Source organism: Penicillium subrubescens (genome assembly GCF_028828155.1).
Source record: "Penicillium subrubescens strain IBT 31985 chromosome Unknown utg000005l_segment0_segment0, whole genome shotgun sequence".
NCBI classification, from domain to species: domain Eukaryota; kingdom Fungi; phylum Ascomycota; class Eurotiomycetes; order Eurotiales; family Aspergillaceae; genus Penicillium; species Penicillium subrubescens.
The window spans coordinates 4,662,422-4,682,832 of record NW_026643155.1 but is presented as its reverse complement, the minus strand read 5'-3'; the positions used below and the strand labels follow the sequence as shown (position 1 = coordinate 4,682,832).

Genomic DNA, 20,411 nt, shown 5'->3' with positions numbered 1-20,411 from the left:
GGTGCCGTCCAGGCCTTAGGTTTGTTTATACCAGGTACACTATTACGAAAAACTCAATCACGTACGTAGAACTTAACTTGTGATAAGATTCTTGGATTAATGGAACATACTTCGGCCCCGTCTTTAATAACACGGAGCTCTATTTACTTATATGACCATGATATTTGACAAATAGAAATAGAATCCAGAACTGGGAAATGGCTCACCATGCAGCTGAACCAGTATATATATCGGAAGAGCGAGGTTACTCTACACAGTGATTCCTTACTCGAGATACGGGCGAGAATCCCCAGTAATGGCTATATTTTGTGATATAATTGGACAAACCATGGTGGCAGCGCTACTGCATCATGAGATGTTTGAAGAATATTCAGCCCTATTGGACCCCTTCCAATCGGGAAAAAGAAAAAGCCAGAAGAAGTATGGCACTCGCAGACCTCGAGGATAAGTCACCCCAACCCGCACCATATTCGATATCCGAAGAACGCCAAGAATATTCCAATGTCACGCAACAATCAAGAAGGTCAGGACGACCATATATAACCAAGGAAGGGAAGAGAAGTTACGCAAAATAATAGACGATCATATCATGTCACAAATCGGATAATCCGAATATAAGAACGGAATGCCAAAAGATGAAATCAAAAGAAATCAAAATATCGTTTGCGAGGCCGTCAAGCTCGGAAAGACGGTCTCAAACAGGAGGGTAGTAAAATGACACAAAAGAGACGGAAGATGACAATCATGTGCACATAAGCCGATACTATTTGGTAGTTCCACGGCTAATCAACGCCAACGCCGGAGGTTTCCAGACCGAAAAACCATGATGAAGAAGAAGGACAAACTCGCTCGAACGTCAAGGAGAAAAGAGGAACACTAATCAGTCGTAGAAAGACAATAACACGGTGTTGCAAACTGTGCCTTTGCCGTGTACGTCTGCGAGGAGCCACCACTCGTGTTGATGTAGGTAGTCGTCGGGGTGGGCTCCCGCTCCTTGATGTTAATGACCTGACTTTGAATAGCAACAATATGGCCATCAGACCCCACTTGCATCTGCTGGCAGTAAGGTGGTCGAGCTCCGGCGAAGTCGCGTCGTTCTTCGATCTTGATCTTTCGTGGATAGTCAAGAACTGTATCTCCACGTTTATTGGATTGAGCAGTGGCTGTGCTGGCTCCCATGTCGGTAGCGGTTGTAGTGGTGGTGCTCGAGCCCTCCGCAGTCGTCTGGTTGACGTAGATGAAGAATTCCATCATCGTTTGGTTCCAATAGCAGAACCAGGGCTTATCGCCGGGTTTGGCTGTTTGCATGCGATGAAGGCTATCCAAGAACGAGGCATCCCCGACGATTGACCGTGCTGAAACAGAGCTCGACGACTGGAATTGTGATTCAGGTACAATGACCAGCTTGTCGAATTTGGCGAAGAAAAAGAGAGCAGGTCCCAAGCCGGTGTCGCTGGTGTCGATGGCGAACCCCAGAGATTGGGTAGGGGTTGGAAGGATTGGAGGCTGAGCGCCATATGTAAACGTGGAAGTAGGGCCAGTACTGCTGAAGATTATGGAGTGGTGGCCACGATCCCCGCCAACAACAACATCGAAATTGGTCGGCTTGTCCATGCAACCCCAAGCATGTCTGAACTGACTATCCTCAACACACATTCGCGAAGAGTTTTGCAGTTGAGCAGGGACGAAATAATGGCCCGTTGGCACCGACTTGAGATTTGTCGGAGTACTCGTCATTGTCGAGTAGTCCATCTGCGGTGTTGCGGTCACAGTCACAATCTGCGGGCCATTTGACTGGGCCGCTTTTCGATCATGCTCGGCTGCTCTCTTGCCGCCAATCACACCCCCAATAGCGCCTCCAATGGATCCGCCGATCAACATCACGGTCGCGACAAGAACAATGGTCCAGACAGGCATACCGCAGCATGCAGTCTTCTTGCCTTTCTGTTTTAGTTTCTCCTCGAACGCCATGATGCCCGTAATGGGAGCCCTGCGCTCCCTATGGTCGTCATCGTCGTTATAGTCCACAGCCGTAGTACCTCCGGAAGACAGGGGGACCAGAGGCCTCGTTGAAGTTTCCGAAACTGGTTGCGGTTGGTCTCTTGAGATCGAATGGAGTTGTTGCGTCTCTGGAGTGTGCATGTCGGCTATGGTCTCGACACCCGGAGGCTTCGGGACCGCCCCTGTCGGATAGCGTGAATAGGGTGGTAATGGCTCCGCGTGCCCATCTGCTCCAATGATATCGCCCACGTCGTTATCCCGACGGCCCGGGGGCGGCTGGTAAGGTGGGTTGTGACCAGGGAAGCCAACAGGAATTATATCGTCATCCATCCCTTCCTCGACGACGTTTTGCGGATACATAGCGTAAGGATGTTGAGGACCGCTCGATTCACCTAGCGGGCGATCGTGCTGGCGAATGGTCGAGGTACTTCCAACACTCGGTGAACGACTTACTCCAACTTGGGGGTACATGGCGTAAGGATGGCTTGGTCCGGTCGCTCCGGAGTAGGGGCTCATGGCGCGGGGTATCGAGAATCGAGATGAGACGCTCTGGTTTCGCTGGACGGCAAAAGGGCTGTTGTTGACCGAAGCGACCGAGCCACGATTCGTGGAGAAACCGCCCATGCCCTTCTGAGGAAGACTCGATCGACGGGCTTCCTCAAAGGAGACTCGGGCATCATCGCCGAATGGGTTTTCATTCTCCGTCGTGGCCTGACTGACGGTTTTATGCGGGTGGTGAATAGAGCGAAGCGTGGTGGAGGAAGAGACAGAGGCGGGAGAGGGAGCTCGTTCGATTTGATCGTCGGTATCGATGGGCTCTAATGAGTATTCGTCGGAGAAGACATTAGGATTGGAGACACGGGAGTTGCGACCGAAGGACTGGCGAGGCATAGGCTCAAAAGCCTGTCCCTGGGACAAACGAGGGGTTTGGGAGGATCGTGAGGCTGAGCGAGAGTGATCGGATGAAATGTGTCCAGACATTTCTCCTTGTTAACGGCAGCCCTGTCGGGCCACCTCTTGATTCGGTTCAATCTGTTTCCGCAGGTTGGCCCCCGGAAAGAATGGGTGGCGGGTGAGAAAGGGGAACGAAAGGCGGAGCGGTCGTCGACGTGGGCAATCAAGAGCGACGATCGGGAATTCTTGGGTTGCCTGGTAGTGGTGGTGGGTGGTGAAGGATGTTGAAGATGGGATGGGAGGAGGACGAGGGTGAGATTGAGGATTGAGGGATGGGGGCGGTCCTCTGGGGGGGGGGGGGAACAAGTTTGAGACTTACGGCGGTAATACCTCGGGGGGAGGGGGCATTGCTGCGCTGCGACCAGGTCGACTGGTGTTTTTGTACGAACCACTTGAAATGACGTGGTAATCGCTGATATCACGGGGCATGCCGCTTCTTTCTTTCTACCCTACGATAAACAAACATGCTGATTTCTCGTCTTTGCTTTTCTCGACTGATTCCTCTTCTTTACAGAGACCCTGCCCAATCCAGGGAAGTTTCCCCATGGCCCTGAAAAGGGACAAACCAGACCCTTGTGACTGGGCATGATCGACTGGGACTCCTCCGTGTGCGCTACGGCCACTAGGGCGACCAGACTAGTGACTAGACTCACCTCTGACTACGCACGGTGGGTCGGGGCTTCGCCACCCACCCCAAGCCTGGGAAATCGACTGATTCGACTGTCGTTGTGCAGCCGCTTCTCATAATCAAATCTAGAATCAGATTCCTATCAACCAATGGGAGTGTGCTCACTTGTCTCGAAGCCTAGAAGCACCATGCGTGTTCGGTATCTGCCCGAGAAGCTAAGTGGTTGCTTTCTGGCAACATTGCCATGGCTGTTATGCATCCTTTGAGAAAATTTCCGGCCATAACTCAAGGCTTCTTCACATACTCATCGTGTGATTATTGTGGACCATTATTCGCCCACGAGTAACGACAACTGCTTAAAATCGGTCGTTCTCGGGTAGAACCCAACAACCAACTTACCGGCGGGTACAAATGAACGACCTTTCAAGGGGCAATAATTTGCAGTCCTTAACAAAAAAAAACCTGGCAAACCCACCGGCGTGAGAAAACTCAATCTGGCCAAACCTGCCCCAGCAGGGCTGAAGATTGGCCAGCGGATATCTCGGACCATACATTGGATGTCTTAAAAAGCGGACTAACCGTTACCCGTGCCAGTCAGAAAGAATCACTGTAGTCAGTCAAGCGGGTATGTCGGCCACATCCACCGGAGTACTGGAGACTCTGTCGACCGCCTCGATGATCGAGGATGAGGGGATCTTACAGTACTTGTTAGAGATAATTCTCTTGCCGATACCGTCAATGCTAGCCCATCCTACTCCAGCACGCCTCAAATATTGTCGATCACGTCGGAAACAGAACCCGTAACAACAATCACTACAAGCCTCGTTTCCATGGAACGGTGGAAGGTATCTGGAAAGAAACGGGGCCACACACTACTATTGCCAAGAAGACTACTGGACTTAGCATTTCGGATCTTTCCCGTTGGGCTGTGGAAGAATATACTTCTGTACAAACAATCAATACCTAAACAAGAAAGTTCTTTAAATACCAACAACATCAAAATAGAATTCGATGCCTCCGTTCACCTCGCCAAGGCTAAGGCTATGTTGATCAAGCACCACCCTTGAGACTTGGGCGGATAGCGGCGTTTCGGCCCCCATCAAAGTTGCTGATGGGCCAGTCCAGCCTTTCCACTCGGGGTACCAGCCACGCGTTCATCGCCCTATCCTAGCCAGGTACTCGGTAGGGGAAGCAGAACAGGACCACCATTTCTTTTCCATCAAGTGTTCCTTTGTTTGCTCAATCCATGGTTGAAAACATCCATCTAAGCCTTTGCCATTGGTCAAGTCACATATGTATTCTTTCTACAGTAGTGGGGCGTGTTGTGGACCGGTTTGTATAATGAGATCATCCGAAGAGAACACATCAATTTTACCGCTCCTTCGGGCAAGAGTAGGAGTTCACTACTATTGAATCACTAGATCTGTTTCTGCTCAAGCAAGGGAGAGCTAGAATTTTGCAACTTTCTAGCTACCAATGCCTCGACTCTTGGGATCAGTTGCAAGGGTTGCTCCATTTTCTCATCAAGTCTATCTCGAGACATCAACGCACACTAATGACTTGTAACGCGTTTATCATCATAACTTATTGCTATGCTCATTTAATAAGATAACCACATTCTTCCCGCCGCACAAATTAATCGAAGACCATTCATTCCATTACATTAAGTTTGGAATCGGGAGATACCAAGACAGAAGAAGGGTCTTTGGATTGGCAGCTCAATAGAACTAACGATGACAGCCCTGAGACATAGTGGGTAAAAGTTCTCGCTGCTATATTCTCCTCTTCCCTTCTTCTCCTGTCTCCCCACTTGCTGCTTCGTGGAATAGCATAGTTCACTTTCGATCTTCTCTTGGCTTATAACATGGATGCTGCAGGCTGCTATAGTCTTGTCTTGCTCGTATATACATGAAAAATGACATATTACCATCCATGGTCTACACTTTTGGTTGGTTTTGCCCACTGCCCGTTGTGTAGCCATATCCACTACCTAGTTGCCTAAGGTTCCGGGTAGGTGTAGTTAGCCTGACCAAAGTGGAAATAAATATCTCCCGGCTTTCCTTGCGCTCCGGCTCCCTTCCACCTGCGTCCTTTGACTCTTAAACCTATTGGAAGGTCGTTCTCAAGGACGTTTAGCTGTTGACCCATACTGGTGTTCGCAGTGTTTGCCCGGTCTCCAGCTCGGGTATAGAGATAAAATTCATGCCCTGCGGATTTGGTACCCCGATTTTTCACCGTTCAATACCAGACATTTACATTATCATGGCAATGGTCCACTGCTTCTTTCTTCATTACATTGCCTTTGAGACTTGGAGGGTAACCCATTGAAGCTCATACATATTTCAATGCAACAAACCCAATTCATCATTGGGTTGTATAAGCGGAACATCACTGTCGAGGACAGCGCCATTACCTCGGCCGTCCACTTGACACTGCGACAGTCTTTGCTCCCAAACGCACTGGGTAGGTCACCCGCTATTAGACCTTTGGAGTCATTCCCAAACTTGGCAGCTAACACTGTGATGTTTGTTCTTAGTCACGATTCTTTTTTTCCTCTGGGGATTCGCATATGGATTGCTGGATACCCTGAACTCGCACTTCCAAACGACCTTGAACATCAGTGCAACCGAGTCTAGTCGCTTGCAGGCTTCATATTTCGCCGCCTATTTCATCTGTCCACAGACCATCTCTGGATGGATTGTTCGCAAGTATGGATTCCAAGTCACATTCATGACTGGTAAGACATAGTTTTCTTCTGTTTCTCTGATTCTAGGAACATCCTAAACTTCTCGGTGCTCTCTAGGTCTTGCTGTGCTTGCCGTTGGATGTCTTCTATTCTGGCCCAGTGGTGCGAAGAGATCTTTTGGTGGATTCTGCGGTAGCAATGTTTGTAGGTTCGCCCGGAGATTATCACCCTTGATACGCAACTCTTTCTAACGTGGCTTGACAGGTCGTCGGAGCTGGCTTGTCAACTCTAGAGACTGAAGCTGATCCGTAAGTCTTTCAAGTCTTTCATCACCAAACTCAAACTTTGGGGGTACTTGATACTCACACCTTCATTCCACAGCTTTCTCGCCATTTGCGGTCCGCCCAAGTACAGTGAAATTCGGCTCAACCTCGGACAAGCCGTGCAGGGAGTTGGAACCTTCGTTGCTCCCCTCTTGGCCTCCGCGTCTTCTTTGCCAATACCGTTGACACCCATGCTGGCTGGAAGAACGTCCAGTTGACGCATCTGGGCGTTGCTTGCTTCGTCTCCCTGCTAGTTATTCTGTTCTGGCTTGCTCCCTTCCCCGAAATCACCGATGCCGACCAAGAGGCCTTGGAAAGCCAGATTGTTGAGGGCAATCAGAACACTGGTCCCTTCAAGAAGCAGTACAGCCTGCTCCTCGGTGTTTGGAGCCAGTTCTATTATGTTGGAGCACAAGTCGCCGTTGCTGGATACTTCATCAACTTCTGCAAAGAGACCGGTAAGACCTCTGCTGAAAGCTGTAAGTCCTCGGCTCTTGGAGATCTCAAATATCGTCTAGCTTTTAATATACTTCTATAGCCGATCTGCTTGCTGTGGCACAAGGTCTCTATGCATTCATGCGTTTCGTATGCTCTGGCTTGATGATGATGCCAGCCTTCAAACCTCGCTACATGTTGACCGTGTTCTTGGCACTCTGCTTTGTCTTCACAGTTGCAGCCATGACAACCCATGGCCATACCTCTATCGCGATGCTGATCCTCGTTCTTTGCTTTGAATCGGTCTGTCCTTATCATCTGACTTCAATCATTGGGTCCTATGACTAACTCTAGCTTAGTGCTGCTTCGCTACTATCTTCACCTTGGCTCTTCGTGGCCTTGGTCGCCACACCAAGCTTGGTGGATCCATGCTCGTGGCAGCCTTTCTGGTGGCATGGTCTTCCCTCCAATGACTGGAGCTGTCGTGGTAGGTCACCTCTCTCTCTATTCTCCTATTCACCCATTTCTTGGTTCATCGCGGCTAACCTGGAGGCTCTTTTCCAGACTCGGGTCAATGCCCATACTGCGATGGCTATTCCCGTGATGGGTTACATACTTGCTCTGATTTTTCCTAACTATGTGAACATCTACAAGAAGGAAAGCATGGATCTTCATCGTAACACTGAAATTAATGTCAAGGGACCAAGTGCCAAGGAGCTGGAGCTGGAGGAAGGTAACTACGGCAAGCCTACTGCTGCCAATGTGGAGACAATTGAGCCCCAGGAAACTGAGAGGTCCTAAGCTCTAGAACCTTGATGGGTCGATTGACACCGCACTTATGTAATGGTATGATTTAATGAAGATCATGGAAACGATGGCAGGAGAATATACTGGCCCAGATATCCCGAATGAATTCATTGAAGTTGATGACAAATATAGGATATTTCAGAATTGAACCCCTTGTAAATCCTATATGCCTGCAGGCTCGTGTACTTGGGTGTGGCCAGGTCTTGGCATTCATTACGTTACGGTCCCAGCCTTCCATCGACCAATCAGGGCTCCGGGAACTTTGGCCAGCAGACGTATCGCAGCCTGCAGGCATCAAACTTTCCCCGTCGCACTACTACATCGACATTTCTTACGTATATGACAGACGCCTCGACTTAGGAAATGAGTTTGATTTACGTACCATATGCTACGGTATAGCCATGGTCAATGTTCCAGGCAGAAGCAAAGGATGTGTGACATGTCGCAAGCGCAAGATCAAGGTCAGTGGTCGAAATCCAAATCACCCCGGGACTTTGCCATCTAACGCCCTCTACAGTGCGATGAATCATATCCAGCATGCTCACAGTGCTTGAAGATGGGCTTGAACTGCCCTGGAGCCCGAACAGGAGCCTTCTTCGTGCATGCCCTACCAGAGTCGACATCAACTAAGTCGATAGCGAAGCGAGTGCCGATAGATTTGACGGCCCCATCAATGGCCAGCGAGGCTCATTTGTGGAGTTATGACCAATACTTAGCTCCTCGACTACCATCATATCACCAGCCGTGCCGGGCAGATCTCTTTGATCAACTTTTTGTCTCCCATTTTATCGAGTCATTTGGCTTCAAGGAATCTACAGCTAATAGAACATCGTCAACCTGGCTAGACAAGCTAGCCTTTTTCATCACATCGCCATATCCACCACTCGTCAAAAACTCTATCAGAGCTGGTTCGATGTTCTTCTATGGCTCATTAGTGGATGACGTTTCTATATGCATCGAAGCCAATAAGTGGTATCTCAAGGCCCTCCATGGACTGCGATGTCTACTATCCCTGCAGACAGGCGTATTCACTGGTGATATAATTTGTTCGGCTGTGATGCTCGCTCATTTTGAGACTACTGCCGGGACGTCCGGCGAGGCATGGTTCCAGCATGTACAGGGTGCAGCAAGGATGCTCGAATCTGGCGGACTAGCAAGTTGTCGAGATGGATTCCTACACCAGCTCTTCAGGCATCTGAGGCTCTTGACCGTGAGTAAATGAGACGCGGTTTGATTAAATCAGCTACCCATTTTACTGACACCCTCGTGGCGCTGTAGTTCACGGCCGCGTTGTTCAAAAGCCAGCAGCATGTCTTCTCCTCCCAGGACTGGCTGAGAATTCCATTTGAAGTTCACTCAAAGACTGCGTTTGACGAATTTGTGGATATCTTACTCTCTCTGTTACCATGTCTAAGCGTGGCGAGTGAGATGATAGATTCTGCGGACGAAAGAGCCGATCAACTCAAAACTAAGCTGACCAAGCTTGTCGGAGCTTTAATGTCACAACTACATGTTTGGTGGACAAAGTGCATCTGCTCAACCAACTTTATTGAAGCGAATGCTGTACAGTGGATGGGAACTTCAAGGGATGGATTCCAAGATCTTTACGGTGATCCCGAGCATTTCCCGCTAATCCCTTACGTGGACATGCCGACCGCTTCACTAGCGGCACTATTCCACGCAGTCAATGTCATCATCTTGCGGCTGTCATTTGTCGTCTCACCAACTGCGAATCTATATGAAAACAGAATTCAGCGACATGTCAAATCGATATTGTTGGCGAAGGATTTCGTTGCGACATTTCCTAGCCCTGCTTCTAGCCGTGGGTCAGTGATGGTGGGATTACCGCTCAAGATTATCAGCATTTGGAGTCCACCGGAAATGGGACTTAGTGCTGAGGATCTTTTGCCGGGACTTGACGGCCAGAATGAAGACAATGGAAGCTATTCGATTTCCTCGAGAGAACTCTTTGGAGATGTGGCTTCCTACATACTACAACGTTACAATCCGGGGGTTCCCGCATGAAGAATCTCGGCAGGGAACATAATTACCCGCTGCTGGTCAGCTAGGGTTCATCGAGATTCAGATCATTGCCGTCAACGGGTCATGTCATCTGAAATTCCGTGGCATGATCTCTGGAATCAATAGGAAGGCACGAATCGTTGGAATTATTCCAAGCCCGTTTGTGGCGAAGCAGAATCATTTCACTGCTGCCTATTATCTTCTGACTGGTACGCGGCCAGACTTGCCCAAAGCACTGATGCTTTCTTCCTGAGTTGCCCTCTTAGTGCAGAAGATGAACGAACAGAGATACGAGAGACCCACTTCAATTAAGCCATGAGGCTAAGCCTAGTTAGGTTAGCTTTGCGACAGCCCCACGTGACTACCGATGTATACTACCATGGATAGGCACTTGTTAGGTATTTAATACTTGGATCGCCATCGTCTTCGGTCGTTCCTGTCTTGCATCCAACTCCAAGAAATTTGAAGAATTACCCTGCAAGCTCAATGAAGATTGTCATCATCGGCGCTGGCATCGCTGGATGCGCAGCATACCTTGAATTACGCAAGCACCTTCCAACTTCCTCTGAAGACCATGAAATCATTATCTACGAGGCATACAGTACCGACTTGAATGTGACTGCAGAAGAAAGACAACAGAAGGAAGAAAGCAACACTCACTCCTCGACACTCCTCGTAGGTGGCGGTCTCGGCATTGCCGCAAATGGTCTCAACGTCCTACGACGACTAGATGAGGATCTACTGAGGGATGTCGTGCGCAGCGGATACGCTGCTTCAACATTCAATATGAAGAGCAAGCATGGGTGGTCTCTTGTTTCCATGGATGCCACCGGTCACACCTCTTCGGAGAAGCAACGCATGCATATGGTGGCCGCCAGTCGCCATTCCTTGTGGCAAGCTTTGCGTTCACGAATCCCGGATGAACATATCATCAACAAGCGTATTTCTGAGGTCGTCGCTAGTTTAGACGGCAAGAACGTTATAAATTTTGTGGATGGTAGCCCCTCAGTGGAAGCAGACCTGGTGATCGGAGCTGATGGCGTTCGAAGCACTGCCAAGCGGGCGATCTTCCCGGAATCTAAGGAAGACCCTTACCCACCGAACTACGAGTGAGTCAAATCGTCATGTCAAGAGAATCATTGTCGAGAATAAAACATTAATAAATCTGGATTTACCAGGGGTCTTGTGGGCGTTGGAGGCTTCATTCCATCAGCAGATGTGAAAGGCCTCGTCGAAGATGGTTCTATGAACTTCATTTTCGGTGGAAATGGTTTCTTCGGATACTTTTTCTCTGAAAGTGCCATCTCTGCTCCCAATCGCGAATCGCCATATCACGTCTCAGAGCCAGGTGACTCGTTAGCATGGTGGTCCACGTATGAGATCGAACAGTGCCCGGATCGCAAAACCCTCGACATGGCCGACGTCACTCGACAACTATGTGAGCGACACTCCCATTGGAAAGACCCCGTCGTCCAAAAGATCATCCAATCTCTTAAGGTTGACAGCATGTACCCGACATGGACTGTTCCTCCCCTTCCAACGTGGGAGCGCGATGGCGTTGTTCTGGTAGGAGATGCAGCCCATGCACTTCCTCCAAGCTCAGGACAAGGCTCGTCTCAGGCATTGGAAGATGTGGAGGCCTTTGTGCTTCTTTTGTCGCATCATCTTCACCAAAGCGACTCGGGGAAGAATATGATGACGAGCAATAGCCTGAAATATGTTATCAAGAGAGCAGCTAGTCAGTATATGGCTTTGCGAAAGCCCCGCGTTACCGAGATCTTGAAACATGCTCAGCAGACTCAGAGCAAGAAGCGTGATATGGGCGTGGTCCAAGAGTACTCTATGTATACTTTCTTGAAGATAATGGGTGAGTACAATCATGCCAATCTTGTTCAATGATGAAACTAATATTTTGCAGGACTGTTTCCGGGTCTGATGGGTGGTCAACTTCAGAAAGTGATAAATTACAACATCGCTGAAGAAGTGGCAAGAGTTATCGCCTCGGATTCCTGAGCGTCACCATTATTTCTACTGTTGTCGTAGGAGGTGGTACCCATGTATATTGTATTCCATCGAGCGTCTACTCCTCTCAATGAACAATAATCGTGATAATGTATCCTCTGTTCACAGCCTTTGATAATAATAGACGATTCATAAAGTTCGTGATGAAGATGAATATTAAGAGTCATTTCGAAGAGCAAGTATGTCCGATATCTTCACTTGCCCCTTCTGTCCCCAGCCTTGAACTCCACTCTGAACATCTGGTCGAACCTTGAGGTACCAAACCCACGCACGCCGATCCAGTTCTTCCTTGTTCAGATTTGTGGCCCATGATCGGCAGACAAAGTCAATGGCAGACAGAAGACAAGCAACAGATTCTTCGTTGTCTTGGCCCTTCGCCGTATTTGACTTGGATTTAGAAGGGGTTGGAGTCTTCTGCACATTCGATATCGACCGCAGAAGATACGACCGGGCGGACTGAGCCGTGTATATTGGCAGAGCTCCGGTCTTTTTCTTCGAGTCTGGATTTCTTTGAGAGCTTCGCGCAGCCTCTAGATCAACGCCCCAAAGCGGAGGCATCTTATCGGCGTCATTGATATCACCATTGCCCAAAAAGTCATCTGCTAGGTCCGGATTTGAACTTGACGCCTTTTGAATTGGCGGGGCAGTAGGTTGCCCTTCACGCGGGTTATAATCCCAGCGCTTTAACACTCGAATCTCCCTTCCAAGAACCTTGACAACGGGCTGGCCTTCGCCCCAGCCTTCTTCTTCCGCTGATTGGCCATTCTCTATGCCTAGACTGACAGCTTTGGAACGACTGTTGGCACTGACAAGCGCCTGGCCAAGACTCAGTCTGCTTGATATAGGCTGTTCAGGCATCGTGTATCTCAAGACACAGACAGCGAAAGCAAGCACCAAAGGTGCTCGATTTGTCACAACAACCATGCCTTGAAGCTCGCTGTCGGGGACCGATGGGGTTGGCAAACTGAGCGCTGACTCGATCTCAAATGGAGTTGACTCTTTCGTGATGTTGACATTCTTCCTTTTCTTTTCTGGCGACGCCGCTGTGGTGTCAGTCGGGGCTCCACGCTTTTTGGAGACTCGTTTGCCAGCATTGAGTACTTGTTTGGCGACTTTTTGATCCTTGAAAATGTCCCGGAGGACTTGAATGTCTGCTTTAGCTATTTGATCTGCGCTGCATAGCCGTAAGTAAGCGAATAGAGAAATGAACCATTGTCTTAGGCAAGGCTCACCTGCTAAGGTTAGCTTTCTGGAGCTCTGGTGTCTTGCCTATCGCAGTGGCGAGCGGGACCTTGGCATCTTGGGTCAGGAAGCGCAGGAGAACTGGAACTTGTGCAGTTGACATGATGGGCACTAGTCCTCGATCAAGAGTGTTTCTTGTTCCTTTTCGTCTGCTATGTATTGCCCATCTCCATCAGGAGCTGATATGACGCCCATGAGAGAGGGTCATAAGAGACCGCCTTGCTCACCGCCCGCGCGTCGATGGGGTTCCTGATTGGGAAAGACGATAGCTCTCGTCCATCTCTCTGCTTCAACATTCAACAATAGCTGGCTGGTTAGCTATTGCTGCAGCTTCAGCTTCTTCCGCACCATGCCGGACGATTTCAAGGGGAAAAGCTTCCTCGAACTGGACGCCAAAGCCTCTGCATTGCCCAAGAAGTCGCCATTCGAGAAAGCGAAAGCCGAAGCCGAAGCTAAACGCGCCCGCGAAAAGGCCGAAACCGCCGCGGTTTACGAAGATTTTGTCAAGTCATTCGAAGAAGATACGTCGACAGCTCCCCGAGCCTCAGATGGAGGACTAGGCACATTTGGAAACAGAGGGGGTGGATTTGGAGGGGCGCGGCCATCGCGACACTTCTCAAGCTCCGGGACACGGAACAGTGGACCAGGAAGTCTACCACCTCCTTCTGGTCCTCTCGCGCCGCGTGGTAATCAACGAGGATTTGGGCCGTCGCCGCGCAACCGCGATTCAGTTCAAGGTATTTTGGGATACGATCAGCCAGGCCCCATTCCAACAGGCCCACGATCGGCATTTCGCAGCACTTCGGACGATGAGGATGATCGCAGGACAGAGGCAAGAGAGGCGGAGAAGGCAGCGGCTAGATACACTCTGTGTTTAGAATCGCTGCCACTAGGAACCTCACCCTCTGTGCTCAAGTCACTGATCCCATCTTTCCTAACCGTGGACAATGTGAACATCCTCCGACCAACAAATCAATCAGCCACCGAACGAAAGTCCGCAGCCGCTATCATTACACTCGCCAGTGATACTCCTCTTTCAGACGTCAATAGCGCCATCAGCATGCTTGATAAGAAGTACCTTGGTCGGGGTCACTACCTATCTATACACAAGGGCCATTCCTCTGCAGCCATCAATTCAACTTTGCCAACAACCATTGGCACAACCACAACAAAGTCACTCCCATTTGGTGCAAAGGCAATTCAACCGACTTTAGGCGGAAGTTTGAACCGAGCGCCACCCCCAGGGCCTCACCGAGGATTTGCGCCTCCGGATTCATATGGGCGGACTCTTGGGAGAGGCTCTACACAGGTCGAAGTACAAGCACCATCGGACATCAAGCAATTGAGGCTGATCCATAAGACGCTTGAGAATCTCCTCAACTACGGACCTGAATTCGAGGCGTTGCTTATGAGTCGGCCGGAAGTGCAAAAGGACGAGAAATGGGCATGGATTTGGGATGCACGAAGTCCCGGCGGCGTCTACTACCGGTGGAAGTTGTGGCAAATCATCACCAACCCTCGGGCACATAGCAAAAGGAAAATGAGCCGCCAAAATTCATCCTTCATTTTCGAAGGTGGGCCAGCCTGGGCTTCGCCAGAGACGGAAATCAAGTTTGAATACACTACGCGCCTGGATGAATTTGTATCAGAGGATGACTACAATTCGTCCGAGGAGGAGATGTCTGATGGCGAGGAAGAGAGGCGCAATCTCGGGGGTGGACCCCCTTTAGAAGGCACCGCTGCCCAAAATGACAGCCTGGGCTACATGAATCCCTTACAAAAAGCGAAGCTTACCCATCTGCTTGCCCGACTACCAACAACCCATGCAAAGCTCCGGCGAGGCGATGTCGCTCGGGTCACAGCCTTTGCAATCAAACATGCCGGAACTGGTGCACGTGAGGTTGTCGACATGATCGTACTGAACATTCTCCATCCATTGGCATATACCGGGGCCAATCCCGAGCGAGAAATGGAGAAAGATGCAGCAAGGCAGGATGATGGTGACAAGGAGTCAAATCCCTCCAAGCAGAAAATAGACATGTCATCAGCCAAACTGGTGGGGCTCTACCTCATCTCCGATATCCTCGCATCGTCAGCCACCAGTGGTGTTCCCAAAGGATGGCGATATCGGTCTCTTTTCGAGGCTGCCCTCCGGTCCCACAATATCTTCGAACACCTTGGTAGGCTCGAAAAAGAGCTGAATTGGGGCAGGCTCCGCGCTGAGAAGTGGAAGCGCAGCGTGGGCACCCTTCTCCATTTGTGGGAAGGTTGGAGCATCTTTCAGCCGACAAACCAGGAGCATTTCCTTAAGGTACTTGAGCAACCACCACTCACCGAAGACGAGCTACGAAAGGAGTCCGAAAAGGCGGAAGCTGAGCGAGCCGCTCATTTGGCTTCCAAGAGCAAGAGCCGATGGAAGACAGTCGACGACGATCCCACATCTGGCAAATTTGACTCTGGTCGACCTGGCGACTCCGAGAGCCAGGCGCCTCCTGTTGCTAATGCAGAGGCCGTCATGGAGGATGAATATATGAGCGATCTCGATGGGATTCCCATGGAAGACAGCGACCTGGAAATGCTGGACGATGACGGTGAGCCCATGGACGAAGATGCCCCTCCGCTGGGCGAAGGCGATACACTGCCATCGGTACCCGATCAGCCCCCACAGCCTGAGCATGAAGATGGGCCGCAAGAGGAAGGAACACGGCGCCCACGTAGGCCACGGCCCAAAGCCGAAGACATGTTTGCATCAGAATCGGAGTGAGCTGGCCAGGCATAATTGGCATAGATAATGACGACTGTAATGATATCCGCATCTCTTCAACAAGTCAATTGGTTTCATAGATATAATTTGTAGTAAATATTCCTTACCAACTCACATTTTATACACGACTTGGGCGATAATAAGGCAGCCAGGCATCAACGGCAGAATTCGCGCCCCACACATCCCCTCTTCTCTCTTCCTCTCCTTCCGCGTCAACAAATACCCCCCCTCCGCCTCTCTTCTTCCTCCTTATTCAGTCACATCAGTCCTGTCTGTCCCACCTCTCTTCTCAAAATGGCCGGTAAGTTCCTCAATGCGCCCATATCTTCTTCCTTGAACCTTCATCGGTACCTGTTCCCAGGTGGGATGGTTTCTGCTTCAGAATTTCAACCCACTTGGACTGTGTATTGCGCCATGCAATATCAGATCACGATGAGATCAATCCAGACCTATCTAACTAAGCTTTTCGATATATGTTACAATGCTAATTGTTTCTCGTGCTTCAGACTTCTCTAGCATCGCTCGTATGTTCCCCCTTACACCCGGACCCCAATGCGCCGCACACAAGAACAGCCCCGCGCAGGCTCGAATCCTTAGCACCGCGAGAACTTTCTACTTCAGACAGCCATTGCCCGTACCGAGAGAATGCAATATCTGACCAGTGATCCCTTTGTCCCACAGAACAGTTCGTTGAGTTCTACTATCAGACCTTCGACAGCAACCGCGCCGGTCTTGCTGGTCTCTACGTAAGCTTGCATCATCCAATGGACTTGGGAAAGAGTACTATCGAGGAAAAGGAAACTAATGGGATTATCTTCTATTAATAGCGCGATGAGTCCATGCTCACCTTCGAGGACAGCGCTGTCCAGGGTACCGCCGGTATCACCGAGAAGCTGACCGTACGGTCCCGAATTTGGCAGATTAGCCAAATAATGTATATGATCAAAGAAGAGCAATAGCTAATCTGGTTTCTACGAGTAGGGCTTGCCCTTCCAGAAGGTGCGCCACCAGCTCGCCACCCTCGACGCTCAGCCCTCCGGTCAGAACATCATCGTCCTGGTCACCGGTGCTCTCCTGGTATGTCTTTTAACCTCACCGCCAATAACATGCGTTCCACCATGTCCTGTATTCTAACCCTTTTGGTGTAATTAGGTCGACGAGGAGCAGAAGCCCATGAACTACACTCAGCTCTTCACGCTGCACCCCGACGGTGCCGGCAGCTTCTTCGTTCTCAACGACGTCTTCCGCCTGATCTATGCTGCTTCCTAAATTACCATTAAGGAAGAAAGATAGAATGCTACGACGCAATGACGGGGGAGGATATCTTTTTGTAAGGTGGGACTTTTACGTGTCCCCGGAATACCATTTCCTTAGGATATAGGTCACTCGGATTCAATAAGACACAGGCCCGGCTTGGTCCGTGGGACAAAATTTCACAATTTTCAATTGGACATATTCTTCATTTAACAAGTGTGGAGATGGAATTCCCTTCTATGTACGCAAAGAAGGTGACTAGTTGAGAAAGACGCTAAAGGGCAATGTCCTCGTGGATTGGTCATTACTGGCTTTGAAGCAACGGAGTTTCCTCCGTGGGTCGCTCTGCATAGATCGGTTCTTGCGCAGACACATGTCTGTCCGAGCTATCAGGCCCATCGCCGTTGATGTAGCCATCCTGATCAGCCTGGTAGACCGTCTTCCGCTTGCTGTCAGGCCCGAAGTATTCAAAGTAGATCGCCATCACCAAAAGCGTCCCTTGTAAGGAAGCTGTGACCAGCAATACACCCCAGATACTCCAGCCCTTGGCACCCTCACGAGCAGCTAAGCTTGCTGCCCAGACCAAGCTCCCGGGTGTTTGAATGCACATCATCGGGATGCTCAAGCTGCCCACACAGCGCAGTCGGTAGGTAGTGTAGATCTGGGGGAAATACTGAATCGAAGCCAAGATAGCGGCAAGAATTCCGAGGAAGTTCGCCCAGGCGTGGAGGGCGGAGGGCTGGCGGATGGCGAACGCGACGGAGATTATGACAGTCGCCAGGGCGTGGAGAAGACAGATCGCGGTGATTGCCAGCGCGGTACGATATGTAGGCCCATCCGAGGTTGAGGATACCGAGTATGTAGGATCTGTGGGTGAGGTCGCGCGAGGGAAGTAGATCACGAAGAGAAGTAGGCTAAATTGCGTGTTAGTAGAGGCACGTAATTTGTAGAGATGTCTTTGCTCGACTTACATAGAGAAGAAGCAAAGCCACTGCATGCCCATCTGGAACACGCCTAGTAGCCCAGCGAAGCAAGCAAGCCCACTAATTTCCTGGCAACAGGCGACATCTGCGGCGGTCTTGGGGAAAACGAGGATGTTCGCAAAGGCGGAGGTGCCCGACGTCGTACCTAGGAGGACGAAGTATGGAGAGATTCCGAAGGAGCTTCGTCGGGAGATGATGCGGATGTGTTGAGGGAGGTAGGAGATTAGGATTCCGATGATGATCAGCCTGTCATCGTCACGTCAGTGTCGGTATCTTCCTTGGGGCTTAATGCTCTTAGAGGGCTCGTACACTGAAAGAGTTGGCTGAAACCAGCCAGGCGAAGCTAGCTCGCCACAATATGGTGTTGAAAGATCCATAATGGGTTTTTGGTGTGTGTTCTCCAGGGATCGGGCGTGGATAACGTTGAGATTGTTCGACGGTTCGGGGTCGACGGATGACGTTGATTCTGATTCCAGCTGTCGGTCGGGTTGAAGTTCTCGTGACAGCGAACAGGTGACCAGCACAATCACATTCAACAGCCGATTCGTTCAGATCAAGCTCTCCTATCGTTGCATGCTCTGGTGGTAGAAGACAGATTTGACCAGGATAGCAGCAGTGAAGTGTAGGGGAGAAGGGGGTTTGAAGGTTGACAAGGATGACCCCCGCACTGATCCACGCCAAGCGGGTTTGGGTTCCTGGCGGCTTGGGCGCTAAACGGGACTGGCTCCACCACCCGGGTATCTTCACTGATGCAGACAACGACAACTCGACAACTTGACAACTCCGTGGAGTCCATACTCGAACAGTACAGATTCAATATAGCTTGGAAGCCTTTTTTGCAAGGCCCGCAAACTCCATTCCATACTTAAACAATCATAGCCAGATCGATGCCGGCTCCTCTCTCTCCAGGACCTCATGTCCAGCACCACAGACCAGAACTTTTCTTTCGACGCCCCTTCCGTATGGCAACGTTGATTGACGGCGCACGCAAATTCTCCTCGACGGTAGGGTTCTGAAGGAGATGCGCCAGGCGAGATCCCATCGGCCCCTTGGTGAGAAGGACGGCTTCCGTTTCGGGCTGTCATACTCGTTGAGTGGGGTCTTCAAAAAGTACTCACAAACGACCGGGTCAGGGTCGTTGGCGAGTATGAATTAAACGATAAGGACCTGCCCGTTGCGAGGTGCCATATGGTGAGGGGTGTCGTTATTTTCGTTAAGGAGCTAGGAGTTAGCACATGCCTGACGAGAATCCGTGTCATCTCCAGGCTTTTAGCATCGGCAGCGAGATGCAACGGAGTCATCTGTTTCCAAGTTCTCTGGTCTGGGTCCGCACCTTCCTCCAGGAGTACCTGCACCGCCCTCTCCTTTAGACTGTCACGGGGAGTGCAGTAACATTGGCCAAATGCATGGTAAAGCTCTGTAGGTTATGTCTGAGCAGGAGGCGGAGGATGTCCTCGTATTGGCGTTCTATTGCAACCACCAAAGGATCATCCGGGAGGTCGACAGGGCCAGTTATGCGTCCAGCGGCCCACTTCAGAAGGAGATTGACATGCGCAAGGCTGCGAGACTTAACTGCCCTGGACAGAGGTGTGTCGCCGGCGATGTCCATCTGCCCCGGGTTGGCTCCGTGCCAAAGGAGAATCCGCATGACCCGGAACGATAGATCAGGTATGTGCAACAAGCCCATACCATCACGATGAACCTGACCAGCATCAGCTCCATGGCGGAGCAACAGGAGGAGCATCTCTGGACTGTCGTTCCTCGCTGCCAGGAAGGTTGCGGAATTTCCTTCTATATCACACGCGCTGATACAGGTGGCAGGGCAAGCGAGGAGCAGTTCAGCCAGTTTGATGTGACCATTGTCGGCAGCATGGATCAGCGCGGTCCTGTGGTCGTCGGCGTAGGCGTTCAAGTTGGCGTCATACTTGATGCACAACTTGGCGGTCTCCACCGAGCCCGTCTTACCAGCCCAGAGAAGTGCAGAGCTGCCTTTCATCCTTGGCGTTGCGGGCATACAATATCGGGTTGGCGACGTCGTAGAGGGACCGGCACGTTCTGGCGAGCATCACAAGGTCTCGGTTGTCATCGAGGGACTTGGCGATGTTGATGACAATCTCCGTTGGGAGATTCATAAACGGCATTTTGATGGGTAGTTGTACGAAATGGCAAATATGATGGAAGTTGTCGGTTTCGTAGGTTTTGGATCGAAATGAAGGGTCTTTCGATGAAATGGAAGACGGTGAAGAAGGGAAAAAAAGCGAAACCAGTGGGAGTCAACATAAATGCGTTG

General features: G+C 50.4%; 9 protein-coding genes across 9 annotated transcripts; 5 read left to right on the top strand and 4 right to left on the bottom strand.

The window, feature by feature from the left end:
* Positions 1 to 876: 876 nt before the first annotated feature.
* N7473_008219 (uncharacterized protein) lies at positions 877 to 2,982 on the bottom strand (the record flags this gene model as incomplete). The annotated part of the gene is made up of 1 exon (XM_057154159.1): positions 877 to 2,982. One exon carries the CDS (start codon positions 2,980 to 2,982, stop codon positions 877 to 879), a length of 2,106 nt encoding a protein of 701 aa, XP_057008497.1.
* A 2,946-nt stretch (positions 2,983 to 5,928) lies between these two features.
* On the top strand, positions 5,929 to 7,828 carry N7473_008218 (uncharacterized protein; the record flags this gene model as incomplete). Its single annotated transcript, XM_057154158.1, has 9 exons — positions 5,929 to 6,046; positions 6,120 to 6,320; positions 6,387 to 6,469; positions 6,534 to 6,577; positions 6,651 to 6,667; positions 6,718 to 7,071; positions 7,131 to 7,334; positions 7,387 to 7,514; positions 7,592 to 7,828. 9 exons carry the CDS (start codon positions 5,929 to 5,931, stop codon positions 7,826 to 7,828), a joined length of 1,386 nt encoding a protein of 461 aa, XP_057008496.1.
* Positions 7,829 to 8,235: 407 nt separating this feature from the next.
* N7473_008217 (Zn(II)2Cys6 transcription factor domain-containing protein) lies at positions 8,236 to 9,859 on the top strand (the record flags this gene model as incomplete). Its single annotated transcript, XM_057154157.1, has 3 exons — positions 8,236 to 8,295; positions 8,352 to 9,044; positions 9,113 to 9,859. The coding sequence occupies 3 exons, from the start codon at positions 8,236 to 8,238 to the stop codon at positions 9,857 to 9,859; spliced, it is 1,500 nt and encodes a 499-aa protein (XP_057008495.1).
* A 483-nt stretch (positions 9,860 to 10,342) lies between these two features.
* Positions 10,343 to 11,869, top strand: N7473_008216 (FAD-dependent oxidoreductase; the record flags this gene model as incomplete). The annotated part of the gene is made up of 3 exons (XM_057154156.1): positions 10,343 to 10,965; positions 11,035 to 11,723; positions 11,775 to 11,869. 3 exons carry the CDS (start codon positions 10,343 to 10,345, stop codon positions 11,867 to 11,869), a joined length of 1,407 nt encoding a protein of 468 aa, XP_057008494.1.
* Positions 11,870 to 12,034: 165 nt separating this feature from the next.
* Positions 12,035 to 13,223, bottom strand: N7473_008215 (uncharacterized protein; the record flags this gene model as incomplete). The annotated part of the gene is made up of 2 exons (XM_057154155.1): positions 12,035 to 13,052; positions 13,111 to 13,223. 2 exons carry the CDS (start codon positions 13,221 to 13,223, stop codon positions 12,035 to 12,037), a joined length of 1,131 nt encoding a protein of 376 aa, XP_057008493.1.
* Positions 13,224 to 13,469: 246 nt separating this feature from the next.
* N7473_008214 (SURP domain-containing protein) lies at positions 13,470 to 15,884 on the top strand (the record flags this gene model as incomplete). The annotated part of the gene is made up of 1 exon (XM_057154154.1): positions 13,470 to 15,884. The coding sequence occupies one exon, from the start codon at positions 13,470 to 13,472 to the stop codon at positions 15,882 to 15,884; it is 2,415 nt and encodes an 804-aa protein (XP_057008492.1).
* A 212-nt stretch (positions 15,885 to 16,096) lies between these two features.
* Positions 16,097 to 17,338, top strand: N7473_008213 (nuclear transport factor 2 family protein). The gene is made up of 6 exons (XM_057154153.1): positions 16,097 to 16,185; positions 16,391 to 16,408; positions 16,566 to 16,630; positions 16,712 to 16,783; positions 16,866 to 16,961; positions 17,037 to 17,338. Exons 1-6 carry the CDS (start codon positions 16,179 to 16,181, stop codon positions 17,151 to 17,153), a joined length of 375 nt encoding a protein of 124 aa, XP_057008491.1. The 5' UTR covers positions 16,097 to 16,178; the 3' UTR covers positions 17,154 to 17,338.
* Positions 17,339 to 17,442: 104 nt separating this feature from the next.
* N7473_008212 (PQ-loop repeat-containing protein) lies at positions 17,443 to 18,498 on the bottom strand (the record flags this gene model as incomplete). Its single annotated transcript, XM_057154152.1, has 3 exons — positions 17,443 to 18,052; positions 18,110 to 18,367; positions 18,431 to 18,498. 3 exons carry the CDS (start codon positions 18,496 to 18,498, stop codon positions 17,443 to 17,445), a joined length of 936 nt encoding a protein of 311 aa, XP_057008490.1.
* A 989-nt stretch (positions 18,499 to 19,487) lies between these two features.
* On the bottom strand, positions 19,488 to 20,117 carry N7473_008211 (ankyrin repeat domain-containing protein; the record flags this gene model as incomplete). The annotated part of the gene is made up of 1 exon (XM_057154151.1): positions 19,488 to 20,117. The coding sequence occupies one exon, from the start codon at positions 20,115 to 20,117 to the stop codon at positions 19,488 to 19,490; it is 630 nt and encodes a 209-aa protein (XP_057008489.1).
* Positions 20,118 to 20,411: the final 294 nt, after the last annotated feature.